Source organism: Rhodamnia argentea, chromosome 8 (genome assembly GCF_020921035.1).
Source record: "Rhodamnia argentea isolate NSW1041297 chromosome 8, ASM2092103v1, whole genome shotgun sequence".
Lineage (NCBI taxonomy): Eukaryota > Viridiplantae > Streptophyta > Magnoliopsida > Myrtales > Myrtaceae > Rhodamnia > Rhodamnia argentea.
Genome location: NC_063157.1, coordinates 23025591 through 23048788, shown reverse-complemented (window position 1 = coordinate 23048788; position 23198 = coordinate 23025591). Strand labels below are relative to the sequence as shown.

Genomic DNA, 23198 nt, shown 5'->3' with positions numbered 1-23198 from the left:
ATTTTAATCGGGAGATCCTCTGAGCTACGACTTTTATGTTATGTTAAAAATATTACACAATTAACCCTAGATATTAACTCTAGAATGTTTATCTGTGTAATCAATCCTCCGTAAAATCGAGACATTTTTTTATTTAATATGCTCGGCAAGTGCTTTTAGGATACTTATTGCGATGATCTTTGTGTATAGATAAAATGGTATATGAAATAAGTGGATACTATTGTTTGAAATCTAAAATATTATGCAATCTCTGTATAAGTTGAATTTCCTGCTAATGATACCGGTGAGGAAGCAGTCCCAAATATAACCTTGCGAAGAACCTACAAAAATAAGATAGCCAAATTATGCAAATTAATATGCTAATCTACAAATATTTCTTTCATGATTGATGACTTCTTTCGCCAACAATGGTAATTTTCCAAATTCTTGATATATATATCATTAGCTATGATAACTTCTCAAAATACAGTGATAACGTTTTGGTTAGTGATGGTCATTTTTCCGAAAGGTATTTGAAAGTTCATGTTAGCTTTTCTCGAAAAGTTTCACCTTTGTTTGTTTGTTTTATTTATTTATCAAAATCTCCCAAAATAGCTCGGCAAAATTTCGTTTTCTTAACTCGCAAGATGACAAATGTATGAATAATCGTAGAATTAACCTACTTTGATAATTTTCAAGTGGTTTTTTTTTTTTTAATCAAGATGGTTATTCTCCAACTATATTGGTTATTGCTAATATTTTTTTTTTGTGTCGCTAAATTCTCACTAGGGACGGTAAGTTTTGGACATCGTGGTGATTTTCTTAAAGATGTTTTCAAGATTAAATTTTTCGATAACCTTAATATTTTTCCGCTACTAACGTTCTTTTATAAAATAAGGACCCGAAAAATGGCATGGAAACCGAGGGCCTCTGTTACTCTCTGTCAAAAGTTTTCCACTCTGTTCCATCACCTCCGCCATGTGAACCTCTGAGCCTGAGCGCTGTCTCTCTCTCTCTCTCTTTCTCTTCTCTCATTTAATAATTTTGCTGCTTCTTCTTCTTCTTCTTCGTCTACGTCCTGGGTCTCAATTCTGCGACAGGACCAGAACTCGACCAAACCCCACAGAATATTAAACAACGAGCGGGCAGGAGGTTCGGCAAAAAGATAATCAGAAAGCAGTTGTTAGCATCTGTTTTTGTTTATTCCCAGACCGAAAAACGAGCCCCCAACAGAACCCCATCACTGTACCTTACTCTCTACGCCAGCACAGGAGCACCAGAACCCGAAAGCCCCATCTCACCAGCCTTCGACGCTCTCCCTTCATCATCATCTTCTTCTTCGCCTTCTTCATCAAGATCTCCGATTTCTTCTTTGGTGTTTTCACAGGCTATTAAATGAGATATGGTGGAGCTCAAGAGACCACCCACCAACAGCAGGGGCTTCTACGTGAGGATGAGGTTCTTGCACAGCAACGGCAAGCACAATCAGAGGCAAGCCCAAGACAAGAGCTTCTTCCGTAAATACTACAAATGGGTCCTCTGGCTCTCTCTCTCCTTCTACTTCTTTAGTTCTTACCTCCTCAGCCAAAGCCCCAAGCAGAGGCTTAACCCTCTCCACACCACGAGCTTTGCCGGCTCCGGGTCGACTCACTCCTCTCGCGCGCTCTTCGAGTCATCCTTGTCGCTTAGTAATAGTAGCTCCACACGCTCGCAAGAACCCAAGATCGACCAAGGTTGGTAACCGCTAAAGTTTCGATTTTTTACTTTCCTTTCCCCTGTTTCTGCCTCAGGAGTCCTCAATGTTGACACGACCTCTGTTTTTGTTTCTTGCAGAGTTGAGGGGCTTGAAGATATACGTCTACGAATTGCCGCCGAAGTACAACTCCGAATGGCTATCGAACGAGCGATGCAGGACTCACTTGTTCGCGTCGGAGGTGGCGATCCACAGGGCTCTGTTGACCAGCGACGTGCGGACGCTCGACCCTCAGGAAGCTGACTTCTTCTTCGTCCCCGTGTACGTGTCCTGCAACTTCAGCACCACCAATGGCTTCCCGGCCATCGGCCACGCGAGGTCGCTGCTGCTCTCCGCCGTGCAGCTAATTTCGTCGGAGCACCCGTTTTGGAACCGGAGCTCCGGGTCTGATCACGTCTTCGTCGCTTCTCACGATTATGGGGCTTGCTTCCACGCCATGGTAAACGACCCCCAAAAAAACCCCAAAATGGTTTTGTCCTTTTCTTTCAACACGAACGCATCCCGAGCTATCAGTCATAAATGTACGCAAATCGTTGCGATTGACACTCCATCCTTCGTTAAAGTTGGAAACTTCGGATTGAAGTTCATTTTCCCCCCGTGTTTTGAACGTTTGATTGGGTCATCAATCTGGTTTAGCTGATGATTAACTGTGGGTTATTTGTCGATTTTTCTGTAGGAGGATCGAGCTATCGCAGATGGGGTGCCAGAATTCTTGAAGAAGTCCATCATACTGCAGACGTTCGGGGTCAACTACGACCACCCGTGTCAGGACGTCGAGCATGTGGTGATTCCGCCCTATATTCCGCCGGAAAGCTTACGGAGGACCCTGGAGGCGTCGCCGGAGAACGGCGGTCGGGACATCTGGGCCTTCTTCAGGGGCAAAATGGAAGTCCACCCCAAGAACATCAGCGGTCGCTTTTACAGCAAGTAAATGATTCCGTCTCTTACAAGTTCATTTCGCTCTAATCAAACTCCTAATCATTGCTCCACCCTTTTGAAATTAGTATATGACCCTCCACTGAATCTATAAGCTAAGAACCCAATACAGTTGAGTTGTAATCATTTCCTGCAATATGGTATTCAATCTGACGTGTCCCTTTTTTGGGTGGGAATCTGACGTGTCCTTACCTGGCCAAGATTCTCAAGATCTGTCCATGTGAATGTTTGAGATTTTTCGTTTGACCAAACTGAATGTTTAGCATTTTCACGTTGTGTTGATGAGGAATGTCGATTTTTCAAATTTTTTTTTTTTTTTGCTTTCTCCAGGGCGGTGAGATCGGTTATCTGGCACAAGTACGGGGGTGACCGGCGGTTCTACCTGAGGCGGCATAGGTTCGCCGGATACCAGTCGGAGATCGTGCGGTCCATATTCTGCCTGTGCCCGCTCGGGTGGGCCCCCTGGAGCCCGAGGCTGGTGGAGTCCGTGGTGCTGGGCTGCGTCCCCGTCGTCATCGCCGACGGCATCCGCCTGCCCTTCCCGGACGCCGTGCCGTGGCCGGAGATATCGCTCACGGTGGCGGAGCGGGACGCGGTGAGGCTCGGGGCGATCCTGGACCGCGTGGCGGCGACCAACCTGAGCGCCATACAGAGAAAGATTTGGAGCCCGGAGGTGCGGCGGGCCCTGCTGTTCAACGACTGCGTCGAGTACGGCGACGCCACGTGGCAAGTCCTTCGGTCCCTGGCCAAGAAGCTGGACCGCTCGCACAGGAGGAGCAGGGTTTATAGCCAATGAGGAGCGCAAAGCTTAAGCCGCTGTTCGTGGGCGCCAGCTAGGCATCGGGTTGTTGTCCGACGTGGATGATATTCTCTCGAGGGACGAGGAGGACAATAATGCGAGACAGCTGGGCAGCTCTTGCATTATGCAGAGAGGCAGGGAGTGGGGCCCGGAAGTCAATTTTAGTACGAAGGAAAATGGCGGGGGTGGGCCCCACTTGTCTTTAAAAAATCGGGCGGAGTACAAGATTTTTGGATATATAATTTTTTTTTTGTCGAAAGAAGAGATTGTTTTTCGCAAACGACGACGTAGATGTGATTAGAGGGGAGAGACACTGTACATACAGGCTGGAAGAGTTGGAGGGGACGGCATCGTTGGGAATATAAAAGTAATGTCAGTAGTTGTACATGTGATCGAAGCTTATTATTAGGTGTGGATAATGTATCTTAATTCTTTTGAGGGACAGGAAAACAAATGCAGTTTTTGTGTCTTAAGCTGGTGTTGCGGGGGGAGAAGTTGATTAAACCGAAAACAAGATCGGAGCTTGTTTTTGGGTCTCGAATTCAAATCTTTCCGAGCAAAGTAGTGATTCGATCTGGAGCTTTAGGTTTATTGGGAATGTGAATGGGACAAAACCTGGAAAGGGGGCTCCTTTTTATGAGGGTTTATTTTTTTTATGAAAAGTGGTTCTTTTCCTCCAGAAATTCGAGAAAATTAAAGATAAAAAGGGGACGGAAAGGGCGGAGCAACGTGACAAGTTGGAGGGTGTCAGGACTTTAAATGGCGTGGTGGAGGAGGAGGTGGTGTCAGAATGTGGTCACGGGGTCACGGGTACCGATCAGAATCACTAATTACTTATTAATTAGCCCCACACCTAAATTTGTCCAGAGAATGCTTGTGCAGCGCGTGAATTGCCGACCACGGGACGGGTGCAAAACTTCTGGGACTTTCAGTCCGATGATGTTGCGGCTTAGCGACTCGGTCCGACATGACATTGACGCGACAGGTAGGTCGGTACGTCTGCAACTTGGTCCACGGGTTTTCACGGGCCGGAATGGACCGGGGTACCTGCCTTTTGTGTCGAGGGAAATTGGCTATGCTTCGGCAATGTCTTAGCAGGTTTCAGATCCAATTAGGGATGGAATTTTTTTTTTAATGACCGTAAAGAACATACGCCGTCTTTACTTGTGCTGACCCTAAAACTCCGACAACGCTATTGATCTTTATAGGAAAAAGAAGCAACTGAAAAGAGAGAGAGAGAGGGGGAAAAAAAGAAAAAGGATAAAAGTCCGACCTGCCGGATTCGAACCAGCGACCTAAGGATATGCTGTTGGATGGTCCCACTACAGTCCTCCGCTCTACCAACTGAGCTAAGGTCGGCTTGTTATTTACGTTCCCATATTAATTGCTTTTATAAATAGAAAAAACTTCACTCAACCTTCGGCTTATGTGGTTATGGGCCTTGGGCTGATCCACATTCAAATCCGAATCTTGATGAAGGCATGGACGCTCAACCCCAATCTTTGTCGGGCCGAAGTTTGGACCCATCTCACCAACCTCCAAGTCCAAAATTCCGGAGCTCCTTTTCAGCACTCGGGCGTGAGCGTGTGGTCTCTTTTGGGGTCCGCGCAGTAGTCGTACACCATGTGGTTCCTCTGCACCCACCCCATCGCCAAGTACTGCTGCCGGCTCAGGCCGCCGGCTCCCGATGGCGAGACGGAGGGCGGGTCGCACGAGCGGGCGGAGCCGTCGGCGGCGCACCCGCTCAGCCTGAAGTTGGCGTACTTGCCCACGAACGGCTCGTACCGGTAGTCCGCTTTGTACTTGCCGTTCTCGGTGGCCCAAGAAGACGCGTCCCATATCGATCCGTACACCCACATCGGCCTTAAGGGAAATGTCGCGTCGCTCTTCCTCGGGTACCTCCTGATAGGTACATCGTCCACCAGAAATCTGCCAAAGCCCCGGTTACAAGGAATAAGATCATATGGAATACGTATAAATCATGCTAGTCACGTTTCAAAGAGTGCCAAAAGTTGCAGAACCGGTCTCCTTAACACGTGAAGGGTTTTTCAAGAGACTAGTTTAGACATTTCTAGTCTGAACAATTAAGGAGAGGAAAAAAGAAGAAGACCCACATGATCTCGTTAGGTGTCCACAGAATGGCATAGTCGTGGAAGTCATTGGTGGGGTCGAACCAGAGGTGGAACCTCATCTCTCTTCCGATGATGTTTCCATCCCCACTTCCTCTGACGAAGACATTGGTCTGAAGAGTGTAAGGCTTGTCTGGTGTCGTTCCCAGAAACTCGACGTCGATCTCGTCATGGTTGCCTGGGCGGGCTTCATTGTTGGAGAGCTGATGGTATCCGAAAATTCATTAATCTCTCATGAAACACTTTCTAAGGTAGATTCCCCAATACTCTTGCTATAATACTATCCTTGTGGATAGGAAGAAGGAGATTTAGAAGCTGCACATAAGCTTCAGCAGTACAACCGGGTTGACATCTCACGTTTCCTCTTATCGGATTAAAGGGAAGTTGCACAAAACAAAGCTGTCTCATGCATTTCGATATGTATTTTGAAAAAAATAAAAATAAATGAATAGGATGGACGTGTTATGCTAGCTCTTACGTAGAAAGAGGTAATAACTCCAGCAGTATAACCAGGTTGTAGCTTGATGGATGCACTGAAATAACCAGATTGATATGGGTGAAGAGACTTGAACCCACTTCCTGTTTCCAAGACAAAAAAAGGAAATTAAGTTGCTGTTTCTAATCGCCATATATGAATAATAGAAGTCCACAAAATAAGGTGCACTACCCTAATTTACCATCATGTTGGGATTAATTTTTCATAAAATTAAGTAGAAACACATCCAATTAATCCCAAAGCTTTACTCTATTAGAAGAATGCTTAATTTGATACTGGAATATTTTTACACCTCCCCCAACGTGTAGGTTGGACATGAACATACACAATAAGGGCCGTACATGGAGACTTAAAAATAATCGAGTTTAGGATTTCATGCTATGATATCATGTAAGAATTTATGAAATCACAAATGACTATTCTAAAAGTTTATAGTGTCAGAAGAAGGCTGGACTATTATGTGTATACACCGATAATTCCGAGCAATCTCATGACTCCACGGTGGCAACGAAATGAAGATGAGGAGACCTGAGCTAGTGTCGAGCCAGATAGTCAACAAGCCCTGGTCTAGCCTTTGGTGCCGAGGGCCCCACAGGTTCCTAAACCCTCGATCAAACCCTATGGAGCCAAACCTTGAGCTTGGATAGTAGCCAGGCGAAGGTGGACCCTGTGCACCAATGGAAGGTGCAAACGTCCCGACCACGACGAGAAGAATGATGGGAAGAGACAAGTCAAATGGCTTGAAGAGGAAAAGAGAAGGCAGAGACATGATCCCCAGGTTAGGTTCTAAAGATAAGGAGAGTGAGCGGGGTACTAGATTGAGCATGGCAACAAATGTGGAGTGCGTATAAATAGAGAGAGATAGAGAGAGAGAGAGGCGTGAATGGACCCTATATGATCATACGGTGATAAGGTGGTTAATGGAAGTTATAGATGGGGACAAAATAGGTAGGGTTTTGGAACAAGTATGGAGGAAAAACATGTTCATTTTATGTGGCGTGTTCCTTCATTCTCTTGCCCCACCATCAAATATTGTATTAGGATAACGACTTAGCTTTAGGCAAAGGTAAATGTACGTTCATCAGATTTGTCACGTGAATCGTTTTACCAAGCGACTTGACGGTTTCCCTTGTGAGTAGCACTTAGGTAAGCTGATCATTCCATCTTTTTTTTTTTGGTAAGGGAGATCATTCCATCTTTGTATCTCACTTGTTCCAACATATCAACTTAGAATGTAGCTTTTAATCATATTATTTCTAACTACATCTGGTGTTTTCTCTAAGTATGTTCTGCGCTGGGAAAAGTATCGAAAAAGTCATAGATTTACTGCATTGGGACCAATTTAGTCTTAAATTTTTCAATTGGACCAATTTAGTCCACAACCTTTTACACTAGTACTAATTTAGTCAATCCGATCAATTCTTGTTAGAAATCGCTGACATGGTTGCCGGCCTTTTTACGTGGAACGACCGGCGTTGACGTGAATAATTTTTTTTTTATAATTTTCAAATATTTTTTTGATTTTTTTGAACTTATGTTATCTGATTTTCCTTTTGTTTTCTTCATTGTCGTCGCGTGAGAGCCGAGCCATCGCCAGTGGATTGCTCACAGAAAAAAATAATGCATGAGTACATATACACGCACACTAGATCCCATAAAAGACATGTCCTTGCATCATACAAGATCCGATTGACAACTCCATCCAATAAAATCACGTACATATCTCTTCCCCTTTTCTTTCTAATGACTGAACTGAAGAAATATGATTTTTCCTTCCCTGATGGCTAACTGGGGAGCAATTTATCTACGGTAAAGCAGATATAAAGACGTGCATATATATTGCTCAAAAGAAAGCGGTTGGTCAACGCCCCAACAGTTGCATAAACTCAAAACTCTGTACCCGAGGCCCTCGTTGACTTTTTTTTGCTCATATGATGAATCGTGGAGTTCATAAATAGGGGCATTATTCTCAAGTAACTTTAGAATATGAACCTGGTATTACATTGCTTAAGATCACGATAGGCATACATTATACATTTCAGTCAAAACTTTTATGCTTAAGCATAGCAAGTATGTATTAGTCCGACATGACCAAACGGCCATCAATCCTGGGTCGTGATTTTGTAATTCCTTTATATATATATTGCTCAACGTAGAAATATGTATAGCGTAAAGATTTTCGGGGTTACCATATGTATCAAATAATGGCCCCACAAGCTAGCTTCAATTGTTATGGACATACATATATCCCGAAACGGTACCTTAAAGTGTACGTACCCTTATTATTTTATTGAGATTGGGAAGGCAAGGCTGAGGAGACTTACATAAGTTTCAAGAAAATACCATCAAATCAAAGATGGAACGGGCCTAATACCCTAAAAAACCTCCCAACTTTAGTTTTAGTTCCAACTCAGCATTAATTTTTTTTCCTCATAAAACCAATTTTTCCTTGAGCTCCAAAGCTGCTCCGATTAATCATCCGTCCAAAACTTCTCTTGATAACCGAGTGATAGATAGCTCCCTAGTGTGAGCTGTTCGAGCCTCCTAAGCAAAGTGTCTCAAGCTCTCCAACAACAAGAGATGGAAGGCTCTCGAGCATGAGTGATGGAAGACAAAGTGCAAAATCGAAAATCGAAAATCTCCGAGCGAGATGGAAGGAAGGCATTCTTAAGATTGAGAGCAAGTGACGAAAGTCAACCCAATTACTCTAGTTCTTACCCAAAATTTTAAATCCAATAAGACGTCGTTTGGGCAGGCATGAAAATTCATCTCCAAAAAATGTGTTGTTGGATATGAAATTTGAGAAAACTAGAGCAATGACGTAGAGATGCCACATCACTAAGGACGATTTTGGACGGAGAGTTAATAATGGCAAATTTGGAACTCAGGTAAAAGTCAGTGATTTGTTATAAAAAAAAAAGATTTAGGATAGAATTGAGATTGCACTTAAAGGTTGTGATTTTTGAGGATATTAGGCCAATAAAATGCTTGTGCGGATAACAAATTTAGCCTCTAACGTGTTCTGGCATTCAGGCTTATGCTGTGGGAAAAATTCAAACTCGATACTTATCTCTTCCGTACATGTTTGTTTGACGTGTGTAAGTAGTGCACCGTACATGAACATCCGTATGATGTATGATGGTACATGACTATGAAATGTTGTGTCACTGTACGTTATTTTGTCTCAAGAATCGTCGTGCTAAGGTCGGAGCCTTGAAAGATACTTTGCCCTATCTCTCGGGCAACAAGAATACGTGCTCAACAAATATAATATTAGGGCAAGCAATCTTTGAATGAATAATCTTCTTTGGCATCATCCGGAGTTTTGATTAAAATGGTTCGACTATTACTGTTAGTCGTTTTGATAGAAAACAAGAGGAAAAGCAAACAGGGTGTGTCCCCCAAAATATTATGCTGACATGCGAGATTTTCATATCATCATCTCCATATAACCCCTCACTTTTTTATTTTATTTTGTTATACCTTTCTTCGTCATAATACTTTAAATTGGTTTTCCAGTGAGAGAATCTTTTTTGTTCTAGTTAGAAAGTCCAACCCAAATGGTAAAAATTTGAGAAACGATATAGAATGACACGAACCGGGTGGACACACACGCGAAATAAGCTGGACTTGACTCTGGTATTATGTTTGAAAGTTCAATCCAAAATATTTAAACTAATAGCCATTAGATGAATAGAAGAGAATGCAAAATTCGAGAAAAAGAAAATGCTATCCGATGAGACCCGAAAACTTAAGAGTTCATTGAATTTGAAAGATATATGTCGACAGTTCATGAAATCTTGTGGGTTGTCGTATATTTGAGAGCATGTAACATCAGGATAGTGATCTTTTTTATTTTTCCTGTTTCAAATAATCTAAACTGGAAATTAACTCGATTTATGATTAATACAAGTCCTTCAATTGTTGATAGTAAACGTGCTCGGAACAACTTGATGTCAATTGATCGTTCTCCAAGTTGTCATTCTGTCCTAATCAATACCACAAATAGAGGATTCACGGAATAAGCAAGATCGAAGCTCTTGTTCAAACTGAAAAGATATGCAGAAGCGTGGACGCTATTAGCTGGAAGACCGAGCTCAAACCCCAACGGTCGGCGCGGTCTGTTAGGGTTTTGGAGGATTTTTAGCTCATAAACTAGATGTCACCCGTTCAAACCTTGCAATCTGCATGCAAACTACTTTAGGTCGGGATCACTTGTGCAGGTTAGGCATGGACTTGACCAATTCATTGGGCTTGCAGGACGTTTCACGAGTGTTTAGATGGCTGAGTCTCCACGCCTTGTGCCCTTGGATAATTAAAAGGGAAAAAGAAAAAGAATTGGCCGGGCAACGATATACAAATGACGGATTATGAATTCATTCGTGTCGCCATTGAATTCTCTCAAATAATTTTAACTATACCGAGAAATATCAATTGTATTCATATACCAAATGACGTACTGAATGGATCGTACCATACATTCAATAGATTTCATTCACAGATCACATAAACCAGACTCAATATATCTCACATTCTTCTTCTCTTTCTTGTGACCATTTATGTTGCTTTTCCCTATTTCCGTACTGTTAACACCTAAAACAATCCAAGAAAGCTCGTGACAAGCACGCGAGGGGGCGATAATTAGCTATAGAAAGGAACATTGAAGCAAGGTACGTGCCGGTCAAAAAGGGTGTCACGTGTCGGGGTAAATTCTGGCGCCACTTCCTTCAAGAACAAGAAAAGCGCGCGGAGGAGGGCCACGATCGAAGCGGTTGCTAAAAGATTGACGGTAATCCCCACGAGGTAAAAAGAAAAGGCGCGAAGACTGGGAAACCGTCATCCACGTGGCTTATGGAAAATGGCAAAGCGTAGGGCAAAGGGAAGAAACCGCTCGGCGGTTACCAAAGAGCTCGCCTATAAATACCTCACGGTAGCAAGATACACACAAAAAAAAAAAAAACCCAAAACACTTGTATTTTCAACTAGCTCTTAGCCTTTAACTTAGCCTAGCTATAGTTTTTCGGATTCCCATCGTCGATTCAATTCCGGCGAGTCTCATATCCAGAGTTAGGTGACGTCGATTAAATTCCGACGTCTGCTCACTAGGTTCGATACCGTCAATTAAATTTCGGTGTTGTACCCTTCATCCATCTTATCCAAGACCGTTGATTCAATTCCGGTATTGTGTCCTATAATCCCCCGTCTAGTGCTGTTGATTAAATTCCAGCATTGTGTCCTACATCATTTCCCCGATCCTGTCGATTTAATTCTAGAATCGTGTCGAAATTTGCTACATACTTCTATTATTGCACATATTGGGTTGTCGAGGTTGTTGAAAGACCGTAACGCGCCTCTTGTGTTAATCTACTGCATTTGACACTCTATCCAAAACCGACCAAGAACTCCTTTTCGGAAAACGAACGGATTAAGTTCAATAAAAGATTCTCGCGTTAGTAACCATTTTTGGGCTATAGTCATTTTGGGCCCAGAACCCATAACCAAGAAAGCCCTGTCGAAGGATTTCGACATGCAACACGTACATACTTTTGTAGTATACATGCTCGGACTTCGATTGTTGTTGGGGTTATCCCATATCGATTGTGGAAAGGATTGGTGGTCGATTTATAAGTATGAGGGAAAAACTCATCCTTTCGGCTAGCTTTTGGGATGAGAGAGGCCCAAGACTACCCAATATTGGTATCAGAGTCTAGGTTACCAACAAGTCTAGACTCAACGATCACATGAGAGAGATATGGATTGTCACTATCTCCGACCCATGACACGATGTGTGTGGGGGAGATTATTAGGGTTGTTCCACATCGGTTGTGGAAGGGGCTGATGGTCGGTTCCTAAGACCACCCAATAGTTGTCTTAACAACCCTATTCCAACGTGCTTGTTTCAACATGGTCTATTCCGCATCAATCCAAACCACCTGTTCGCTACGTCAGAGTTGGATCGTCCCGCGCAATTTTTTTTATCGACTATCGAGTCCGAAATGGTTAGGATATGGAGGAAACACCGTGACTACGCATATTATAAAATTTGCTTTTGGCCATGCATAATTGCACACGTATAAAGTTCGCAATCTGATCAACCACCCCTTCTACTTGCCCCAAACACATATAAAAGTTGAAAACATGTTAGTGGCCTTGCTTGATCACCTAGTAACTTTACCAAGTTGCTTTAACTTGAAGCTAAGGGATCTTTGCATACAATGAATCATCACCTGCACATAACCGAAAATTTATACTCCGACGAAGTTGAAAATACAGAACATTGGATGCAATGACAAGGACGGGGAGGTAATTGCAAAGCAAGGGATGCTCAAATCCGTCCTTGAATGCCGGGCTGTGTTGCCGGTCACCCACAGGGCCGTATAGACCTTGCACGTGCGCCAGTGCTTGATTAGATTAGAGGACATTATTATAAATTGTGTAAGTTTACGCCGTGTACACAATTGATGTATAGAGAATTTTATATAAGCGGACCCATACGACATTGATAAAAGAGAGCGGAGAGTTATAATTCTCAAATCAAGAATGGATGATGCCGTTCTGTGTAAAATATTCTGTAAATCAACGGTAACGGTGACGGTGGATGCTCTAATATTTCTTTCTTTTCCGTGTCTCCCCTTTTAATCCATCAATCTATTGATTAGATACTTGGATTTTGAAGAAGAAAGACATGCTTGCACGCTTCTTATTGCATGTGTATAGAAGCCATAGCTTTCAGGTATCTTTTAAGTAACATAATGATGTGATAAGGCTACCATTTTTAGCCGACATGACGTCCGAATCCGAGTGAAATGCCCGAAGATTACGTGCTCACGTCCTCTATGACATATGGATTATCATCCTTGTCGCTAATCTTACAAGAAGGGATTAACAATGTAAATCCTCGTCATTGTAGTGCCTCTTTAAAATCTATCGTTGCTTCTGGAATTTGTCACCGGATTAAGCTGCAGTTTGCTCTTGTTGATTTCTTTAAATTGAAGCGAGGAAACCCACCAAATGCGTAGAACGAAGTAGAGCAGGGTATTATAATCTCATAAATTACTTCCTTTTTTGTGAAAAGAAGAAAAAAGGCTATATTTTCTTCCATCTCTAGTAGGGAAAATACTTTCTTACGTTGAGGCTAGCATTATCGCCTAGAGAGGGGTAAATAGCTGATTCAATGAGTTTTAAAAGTTAATGCGGAATTTTAAATAGATAAGTTCAGAGTTTAGTTCAGAGTCTAAGCAAGAGCAAGATCCGAGATATTCTTAGAAGCAGTAGTGTGTGCACAATTCAACTATCGAATGAAAATACAAGGAGTTTTTGGAGTAGAGAATTTGTATAGAGAGTTTATGGTGGTTCGGTTTTGTTCAAGCCTACTCCACTTCTTCACGCTAGTAGCCAATCGACTAGATTTTACTAGTGAATAGCTCAGAAGTTATAACTCGGTAATGATTCTCAAGTGAATAGACGTAAGGCCTAAAGCTCACACACTTGAATGAAAACCTTTAAGTATTACATTGTTTGGATCAAAAGTACATGAATGATGTGAAGCTCTCTTGATCTTGAAATTTTTGAATTCTCAACTCTCACTTGTACTCTTCCGCATTGACGTCTCCTTTTATACTCATCCATCTCCAACTGCTCATTGTAAGATCTCCAGATGATCACTCTCCAAACTTCCCATTTGGACGAGATTGTATACAAATGATTTCGTAACCATTGAGGTTAAGCAAAGAAAGAATCTCCCATTAGATCAAATTGCCCAAACAATTATGATCCGGGTTCTCAAAGATAGAGTTTTTCATAAAGTACGTCATCCTCGTCTCCCTTAATTCACGTCCATGATTGATCTTCATGATTGATAATCTTCAAGAACAAAATCCAGCTAGATTTGCTAGCTGTTGTGATAAAATGATATCCCAATTATATCATCTCGAATATATCTCATAATAATTTGGTCGTTGCATATGAAATATTGTCTCGTAGCTTGAGCTAGTAATAATGTCCGAGCTCCACTACTCAATGTCTGAGCTCTCTAAACAGCGTCTAAGGCCTTTATGCCAAATTCAATCCCGTAAGCTATTCTTTAACATTCAAGTGTACATTAGAACATTTTGCAAAACAATATCTCATTGAATTAACTCGGATATTAAAGAATTTGAATTGTTTTGTCAATTTCGAAATCAATTATGGGTTTTTCTCAACATCTTTTACCAATTTTTGATTGATGAGTTCCTTCAACATATTTTACATTTAGGTTGTCAAGAATTACACCCTCCATCTCCCTCCCCTACTTCTTAAGACACATAACCCGATGTTGTCGGAATGCCCGAGCCACCGTTACCCTCTCTCTCTCTTTCTCTCTCGCACACACACAATGTGCGCATGCACGCATGTGCAATATGGATGTCGCCACAACTATATGATCGGTCTAAGGTCACCCGAGATCAAGGACCGCTGATGTTAGAATAGTGGCCGTTAATAACTAGTTGCTTGATGTTGCGACGGAAGAGATGGAGAAAAATATAATCCTTTCCAAAGTATCGGTACAAGTCTTATGGGCTGGATAAGAGGCAGAGCAGAAACGGGAGTAGATGATCTCAACATTATATCATGAACCCTAGACATTAAGGAAAATCCAGGATTTGGCCTTACAATCACTTCTTAGAGGCAATATGACAACGGCTTTCGAACTTTTGTGCCCTACCGACACTAAGATGCTAAAGCCCTCTCCTGTAAAGGATGAGGTCCCTCCACTTTCCATCTTAATTATTAGCGTTACTGTTCACTAATATTTGTTTATTATTTAAGTATTGTTCTAGACCTATCCCGTCCTCTATAATTTAGATTAAAGAAGCGATTTGTTAAGCTTTCCCCCATAAACAATAATACAAATTTCGAAGAAACCGAAAATCTAGGAGGGACTGCGTGTTTTTGGATCATATGTGGCATCCTTTTACTTAGGTCTTAGCACATATTTCGCTATGATTTCTTTGGACTCATCAGGGGATATATATCTCAATTATAAGCAAAGAGTCTAATATAATTTGACAAAAAAAAAACATATAATAGAGTAGGAAATATCAAATCGATTTTACCATAAAAACCGTTAAAAATAGTACCATCCCAAAAAGCAGGAGATTGAATGTACTTCTAGCTCTAACTCGATTCACCTTGTATTTCTACATGTTCATGGTCATAGTGTAGAAGAATCATCATATAAAAATAACGAAGATGATTGGAGCTAATGAACTTCGTTAGGGAGACGATGTATGTTCATTTTGTGGGACATGACCCATAGATACGCGAATCCATGCGAGGAAATTAACTCCCTTTAAATTCTAAATTATGTATCCATGAAAACAACCAGAGAAGATTTTACAAGATTCGAAAATGAAGTGTTAAATCTTTGATATAGACATGTGGATGATGATAGCAAATCGAAGAAATAGAAAAATCCTAGAAGGTGGAGTGTGTTTGACACTGTTTTTCTAGTGAATTCCGACTTGGGTGCTCAAGTGGGTGTTCCTCAGAAGTGGTCTACATATGTTGCATGAGGCCTCAGTCCCATATCCAACCATGGGCGTACTCCCATATCAAATCTTGATGCATAGGCATATCTGTTGATGCCTAGGCATATCTGTTGATGCCAAGATCAAAATATGGGTCTAAACATAAAGAACCTACTGGCCCAAACCAAGCCATAATAGCACGCTTACATAAGGCCCGCTCGATATAATGTCGGGTCCAGCTCATCAAGTGGCAGACTGGGTGGCAAGGCCCATAGAAAAGGACTTTTTCCCCTTTTTTCGGCTAATTAAGCGTCCCCAACAGCTGTGGTATTTTCTTGTTTGAGTGAATGAATTTTAGTGTTTTTCGACCCAAAAAAAAAAAAAAAAAAAAGAAAAGCTCATCTTGATCACAAAGATTAGGAGAAAAATTCGAAAAAAGGGCCTTAAGTGTCATCATTTTCTCGAATAAGGGCATGGAATGCTATTATTGTCTCAAAGAAAGGTCTAAAATGGCTACGATTGTTTCAAATAAGAGTTTGACCTTATCGGCCGGTTGGCCAAAATTTCCAGCCAATCAAGGGTTTTTTGTTGTTGTAAAAATATAAAATTAACCTAGTTTTTTGTTAAATTAAATTAAAATAAAAAAGAAAAAGAAAAAGAAAAAGTTACAAAAAAAATAGAAGAAAACCGGCGGGGGGATCGCCTATGGCCGCTGCCCCAACACCGATAGGGCATCGGTAATGGCTGTGCGGGTCGTCGCGCCTCGACAAGGGTCAACGACCCTGTCGATCGGTAGGCGAAGGCCCTAGCCCTCTCCAAACCCGGGAGAGGGTTGACGACCCTCGCCTAGGTCCGGCTAAGGGCCGCGGACATCCGCCGAGACCGAACCAAGGTGGGTCGGCTTGGGCGAGGGTTGCCGACCCTCGCCCGCATTTGGGAGAGGGTTGCGACCCTCTCCTAGCTTAGGCCCTCTCATGCTAGTAGGCAAGGTCGCCGGCCATAGCCGCCGCCTCGTTGGTGGTGGGGTGGCGGCCGTAGACGGAGGTCTCGTGTTCTTTGTTTTATTTTTATTTTTCTCAAAATATCTTTAAAAAAAGAAAAAGGGAAAATCAAATAAAATAGTAAATTACCAAAATGTCCATAAATAAAGTAACTCGGGCTCTTTTTTAAGACTAATATAGTTATTTCGGGTTCTTATTTAAAATAATGTGTAATTTATGCCCTTCTTTGAGACAATGAAAGTGTTTCGGGTCATTATTTAAAATAAGGTACATTTCAAATTTTTATTTGAGAAAATAAGAGTATTTCGGATTTTTTTTTTAAATTTTTCCAAGGTTAGGAGCGGTCACAAGTCATTCTTGTAGCAGGGCGCAAGCCAAGTCACTGTACGTTAAAGATACAGGAGGAATGAAAGGCACATCTGCACCTGTCCACACGCACGTGTCTCTCAAGACATTCAACGTAGCCACTGCACTTTGCAGAAGAATTGTAAAACATCAATCCAAGTGTCGTGTCCAATTTTGAAGATCATTCAGATTAGTTTTTGTTGAAGCTTTGAATTTCAAATTCCAATCAGACTCGATTTTCTAATTCTAATGCTCGTCGTCAATTAAGCATTGTGACCTTATTTTCTAACCATTTTACCTTCCCGTCGCACCGTATTAATTTCCGTTTAGAATTTTACATTCGAATTTAGTCATCGGGCAAGCATGTCATCTAAGAATGTAAGTCGTGTTATGATTCGATAAAATTCCATTGTAATTTTTTTGCTAGCTTTCAAATATTTGTGTAATATTGCCCTAGTAATTTGGATCTTACGAAAACTTTAATGTTTGGCATGTTAGGATCCATTAGCTTTGTATCTAAAGCTAGATTTCGTATTTTAATTGGTATTTTGATTGCATATTAGTTACGGAAACTATTGAGTCTAGGGCAATCACAACTTGATGAAAACACATGTGATAATATTCCGTCGATCGGGCGGACTCCTCCACGTTCTAGTGTTCCCGACAAATCTCTTGTTCGCATTTGAGAGGTGGGAGTACTCGGCTTAATACTTGCATCCAAAACAAGTTTTCTACCTCAAGTAATCTTGAAATGAACTATTGCAGCTCTTAAAACTCAAAAACACAGATGGCATATTGTCGTTTGGTTACGCACCATTTGAATAAGAATCGATTTCCGCTTGCTTGATAGTGGGCTTAATTAACCTCTATTTTGCGAGGGTCTTTCGTAAATGGGCCGTGATCTCAGTTCACAGCGATTCTGAGGGCCCAAAATTTCACATCAATTTAACTGGCCTTCGATTCAACGGGGAGCCAACTGAATAACGGGCTTTACCAGGGAGAGGGAAAAAAAAAAAAAAAATTCTATCCCAGGAACAATTTTAATTAGAAAAACCTCAGTTTGCTGTGAATTTCACATTGTTGATCGATTTTTAGGGCTTGAGCCACGAGTCGGCACGGCACGGCCTACCAGAATTATGGGTGATCCGGGTTTAGAGCGACGCTTCTAATTGCCAGCACGAAAGGCCCAAGTCGCGAGCCAAGCTGGTTCAGCTCGAGCCACTCGATATCACTAGTATATCGCTAAGTACCTTATGATTACCACAACTCCATTGTTGCCTACGGCATTCCACACCCCTTTAGGAAGCTGCCCATCAATTTGAAAGATCGCAGCTCTGGAAACACATTTCTCCAAACACACAGCATACTTACTCGTATCTAATGCGACCGTGGAATAGCCACGACTCGATCGAGCAGACTTTAATCGCATAACCTCGTGCGATGTTCAACGTATCGAGGTCGATTTCTGCCCTTACGTTAGTCGAGCCGCGTAAAATATGTTCGCACCGGTAAGGCGTTGTTGATTGATGGGGGGGGGGCCTTCATGAGAAGAACATCCAAATTAAATTTTGTCGGGGACTCAAATAATTAAGAATGTGTCGTGCCATTTCCACCACGCAAGGGAGGAATCTAGTTAGGCTCCAAATAATGCATATGTTAGGTGTGAATCATCATTATCTTTATGGGAAAGACATAAAAAAAAAAGGGCATCAAAACAGAAACATGTATATAATAAGGAGAGAGAGAGAGAGCGAGAGAGAGAGAGAGAGAGAGAGAGAGAGAGAGGGTGATGTCTTAAAGAGAAAGAATAAGTCGATTTCGCTTTAGGTTTTGGCTTTGGTTCTTACGTTTGTTTGACATCGATTGTCAGCACCTTTTTAGCCGCATGTGCACATAGTTCCAAGGATCACGGGCTGCTCAAATAAAGCATGTAATTCAAGGAATGCCATTCGTTCTCGCCGATATGATGTTATTTCCTATTCTTACTGTTCATCCGTGCCTGCATGACTTTACAAGTCGTGGCGCTAATTTAAAGTTGTGTGACACTTATCCATCAGGGCGATATTTTATATCCAAACGATGTAAAATTAGAGATATATATATCTAAAAGATCAACGATTTCTGCATTTGCCTGTCCTCACCACTTTACTCTTTGTTTATCTTTTCTCCTGCTCTAGGAAAATACCACAATCAATTTTCAACTTTCATTAATCAAGAGGAACAAAGAAACCAAAAAAATCCACAAAACGAACTTATCGGTTTTGTTCGGTTCTGTTTTTCGGTTTTCAGTTTTTTCATGACCACAACCAACCATCAGTCGACTGAGACGCCAAAGGTTCGTGACCCGGGCCATCAGAGCAAGATACAAGCACTATCACCACGAGTGGATGCAAAGTCATTGACCCCACATTCTTTGATATCAGACGATACCGCTAGGTCACGAACGGCCATGACGATCGTATGAGCGGTATTCACTTAGGCCCGGGGATACAGCAGGTACGGCTAGCACACGGGGGGCATCATTAAAGAGATTCTGAACTGCTCATGGCTGTAGTTTAGTGGGATTCAGAGTTGATTTGGAAGGTCTCCTGAGTCTTTCAAGTCTCACCACTTTGGACGCGTAGAGTAAAATCAAACCTTTTCATGTCATGTTAGTTGATTCGAATCGCATCTTCTTCCTATTATATCTACAAAGATAAAAATATTTTGGCTACTCTATTGACAAAGACAGCCACATAGTTTCATCCATGTAGACTTTAGTCAGTAAGCATTTGAATGTCTTGCACGCAAAATCGTTCTTTGCATCCATAAATTCTTCATTAGCTTAGCTACCACGGAATTGAAGCCATTTTCCATCATTATACTATTTGGAGTTTTTTTTTATTTCTTTTTTTTTTGTCTTGTCAGATTTGGTATTGACTGTTATTTTATCTTCAGTATTTTGAATATTTTAGAAGGTGGAAATAATATTGACATGTAAAGCCATCTAGAATTTTTCGCCTTTTTTAAATTTTGGATCGTTATTTTCCGTTATGAAAATTTAGAGGAAAGGGAAAAGCTAGAAGTGAAAAAAAATAATGCGAGGACCCTACCAATTCAGTCCAAAGCTTTTGCATTTGTATCAATCGAGTCAATCCCCCTAATTTTGACTGAAAATCGCTAAAGTGGACGCCGGTTGTCCTATGTTGCACGACTAGCGTTGACGTGGACATATATGTCAATTTTTAATAATTTTTTTTTATTTTCTGTACACTTCTTTTTTTTATTAAGGGCCAGCAAGGGACGCCGGCCAACCCCAAGCAAGGGCGTAGTGGCCCTTGCCGGCTACGGCTAGTGCTCGCGAGCTCTCGCTTGGGACCGGCGATAGTCCGTCGGCAACACTCATCGGCCCTCAATCAAAAGTAAAAAAAGCACATAAAAGAAAGAGAAAAAATAAAAAATAACTAGAATATATAAAAAAATATATAAAAAAAAATCAACATCAATGCCAATTGTACCATGTAAGATGCCCGATGTCCACGACATCGATATTCAGCCAAAATTGGCATAATTGATACCCAATAAAATGTTTGTAACTGAATTGGCACAAATATAATAGGTTAAATTTTTTTTTTTTGACACTTTTCCATAGTAAGGACACAAACCCTACCTATTAAATATTTCATGGATAACGGTAGGGAGATAACGTTATATACATTTAGGTAGACTTCTTCGTCATAAGAAAAGAATAAATATTATAATATGTTCTTCGCTTGCACGAATTTAACGAATGAATTTATATCTCTAATGCCCTCTTCAATTTTTTTTTTTGGGTAGTACTCTTCGCAATTAATTAAAACTACATATCTCCCTTGTGAGGTATCTTGTTCCTTGTACGCTTTTCTTATCAACAGCATGTGACTACGTCTTCTTATAAAGAGCACATCTTCTTGATGAATCATGTGCAAGAATTACTTTCAAGCATCAACCGACTAACCCGCCTTCAAATTGGGGACCTTCGTTCAATACGTCAAATCGAAAGTTACATATTTTGGTTCCTTTTAATTTTTTTTTTTTAAAGCAAGTCCTAGAATGTTTAGCATTCCACATCGATCCACGAAGTGTCAAAAGTTACATTGAGTTCCATGGCGTTTACTCATCCCATTAACAACATCAACATGAACGAGCAAAAAACAGCAAGAACTTCAAAAGTCAGGATCAATATATTTCCTCAAATAAGAGCACAAAAATCCCTCTCCAATCTGTTTGAATCATGTGAAGAACGTTTTTTTTAAAACGTGTACAATCGTGACGGAGAATTACACAAACGCTCAGAATGAATGAAAAAAATCACGGGACTTAACTCTCTCTCTTCGCCGTTTTCTAGTTTCAGCTCCGGCTATCACCAAACGATGTGTCTTTGTAATCAATAATCTCATAAAATATGGATATAGTATAGTATTCAAGTTTTCGAAAAAAAAAAAAGTTTTGTGTAGAGTGTATAAGTCTGCATTTGTTAAAAAAAAGTTGAAGATCTTGCCTTTAAAGATGGGATAAAAATAGAAGCAATCCATCGTTCAAGGCAGGTTGATCCGCTACTTTGTCTAGTTCAGAGCTGGTAGGAGGAATAGGCCTCCGGAAGTGCTTGGCTTCGCTCGACTTGTCTCAGACTAAAAAAAAAAAAAATTGGGATTTTTTTTTTCATATCAAGCTTTGATAGCTTTAATTTATCTAATCAAGTCATTCTATTTTCACGAATTTTATAATTAAGTCCATTCTATACAAAGGTCGATCAAATTTATCGGGTGCGACCGTCGGGCGACGCTGAAGTATAATATAAGGATCCCCACAGTGATGTGTGCGATAAATTTAGCAATTTTAGACGCCTAAATGGATGTCCACTTCGAAAATTTTTTGTCCACATCGCGTTACGGTGTCGTTTGATAACCGCGTAAGTCGGATCTGGTGTAGGAGCGATTTGATTGGATAATTTTGGAAAATGATTTAATTATATCAGGAAGAACGTGAAAGTATAAAAACATAGATTAGAGCTTCTTTTTTTTTTTTTTCTCCATAAACTTTAATCTATGACACTAAAAACCAATTGTCCCATAGATTCCTTTTTCTATTTTCTCGTTTTTGATGAGTGAATGCTGTATTCCGCATAGACCCTTTTTTTTTATTTATTTCAAATGCATGCATGCACTAAGTTTATGATCCTAGAATATGCTAATTAATAACGTGGTTTATGATCCTAGAATCATGCTAATTAATAACGTGGCAACTCAAGTATTCATGCTCCGAGCATGTTCATGGAACCCTAATTATTGCATCTAACATGAACATTCATTGAATCGTGCTTTACCTAGATGGCTCTATAAAAAAAATCATTTAGTGCAAAATGAGAAAGTACCTCAACTGCGAATGTATAAATGACCTCATGAAATTGGTTGATAGCAATTATACGACAAGGACTACCCAATCATTGTATGGATGTGAATTCAGTCCCAAGCTCTCCAATTTTGTCAATTTAGTTCTAAATCTTTCAATGAAATTCCAATGTAGTTCTTCCTGTCAATTTTCGCCAACAATCGTTGATGTGGCGGTCCAATCGTCACATGCCGTCTTACGTGGTACATCGACAATGTTAGTGGTTTCCGGCAAAAATTGGTAGAAAGGACCACATTGAAATTTTACGGAAAAATTTAGGCCTCAATTGAAAAAATTAAAAAGTTTAGGATTGAATTAGCATCCGTGCACTAAGTTTAGGACTAATTGGAAGATTTTACGGGGATCATATGCACAAAAGAGAAAACGACGTGTCTCTTTTTGATCAACACAATTGGATGGACATTGTACCTTTTTTTATTTAATGACTATATTTGAATTGGATACTTTCCTCTTAAAGAGGGACAATCCACACGAAAGATCCGGGCAAAAACACTTGGGAAAAATTGCCCTTTCCAATTACATGATGAGCTGGGATCATATTCATATCATATCACAACTTTTAAGGTATTCTTTTCATTTTCGTGCAAATACAATTCATTTGGAAACGGACATAACCACACCACCTCTGTCTCAGTTCAATCTGTCGTAATAAAGCAACAAATACAGGGGGAACAGAAAAGACACATGAAGAAAAGCAGACAAACATACCTCTCTCTCTCTCTCTCTCTATGTAAGCCGCATTTTCCCGGAGCCTTACCAAGCACGTCCTTGAACATCACACACTATAAAAGCCCCCACGATTGGTCATCACCTATCCTCAT

The 23198-nt window shown here is 41.0% G+C and overlaps 2 protein-coding genes and 1 non-coding gene across 4 annotated transcripts; 1 reads left to right on the top strand and 2 right to left on the bottom strand.

Moving 5' to 3' along the window:
• The first annotated feature begins 998 nt into the window (after positions 1-998).
• LOC115735224 (probable glucuronoxylan glucuronosyltransferase IRX7) lies at positions 999-22799 on the top strand. Of its 2 annotated transcripts, XM_030666349.2 has the most exons (6): positions 999-1712; positions 1813-2171; positions 2409-2659; positions 2999-3468; positions 19271-19281; positions 22784-22799. In XM_030666349.2, the coding sequence occupies exons 1-4, from the start codon at positions 1382-1384 to the stop codon at positions 3462-3464; spliced, it is 1407 nt and encodes a 468-aa protein (XP_030522209.1). In that variant the 5' UTR covers positions 999-1381; the 3' UTR covers positions 3465-3468; positions 19271-19281; positions 22784-22799. The 2 variants fall into 2 exon arrangements, with proteins under 2 accessions (XP_030522209.1, XP_030522207.1); XM_030666347.2 differs by lacking the exons at positions 19271-19281; positions 22784-22799 and having other exon boundaries at positions 2999-3721.
• Positions 4735-4826, bottom strand: TRNAY-GUA. Its single transcript is given in 2 exon segments — positions 4735-4770; positions 4790-4826. It is a non-coding gene; the product is annotated as a tRNA-Tyr (tRNA).
• On the bottom strand, positions 4942-6888 carry LOC115735226 (probable xyloglucan endotransglucosylase/hydrolase protein 32). The gene is made up of 4 exons (XM_030666353.2): positions 6621-6888; positions 6075-6175; positions 5582-5799; positions 4942-5396 (listed from the first exon to the last, which is right to left on the bottom strand). The coding sequence occupies exons 1-4, from the start codon at positions 6859-6861 to the stop codon at positions 5033-5035; spliced, it is 924 nt and encodes a 307-aa protein (XP_030522213.1). The 5' UTR covers positions 6862-6888; the 3' UTR covers positions 4942-5032.
• Positions 22800-23198: the final 399 nt, after the last annotated feature.

Excerpts from the sequence above, each read along its gene's own strand:
- LOC115735224 (XM_030666349.2), top strand. The coding sequence starts at position 1,382 with ATGGTGGAGCTCAAGAGACCACCCACCAACAGCAGGGGCTTCTACGTG. Across the intron at positions 2,172-2,408 it reads GGGCTTGCTTCCACGCCATG|GAGGATCGAGCTATCGCAGA; the intron begins GTAAACGACCCC and ends ATTTTTCTGTAG. Across the intron at positions 2,660-2,998 it reads AGCGGTCGCTTTTACAGCAA|GGCGGTGAGATCGGTTATCT; the intron begins GTAAATGATTCC and ends TGCTTTCTCCAG.
- LOC115735226 (XM_030666353.2), bottom strand. The coding sequence starts at position 6,861 with ATGTCTCTGCCTTCTCTTTTCCTCTTCAAGCCATTTGACTTGTCTCTT. Across the intron at positions 5,800-6,074 it reads GAGTTATTACCTCTTTCTAC|CTCTCCAACAATGAAGCCCG; the intron begins GTAAGAGCTAGC and ends GGATACCATCAG. Across the intron at positions 5,397-5,581 it reads TGGACACCTAACGAGATCAT|ATTTCTGGTGGACGATGTAC; the intron begins GTGGGTCTTCTT and ends GGGCTTTGGCAG.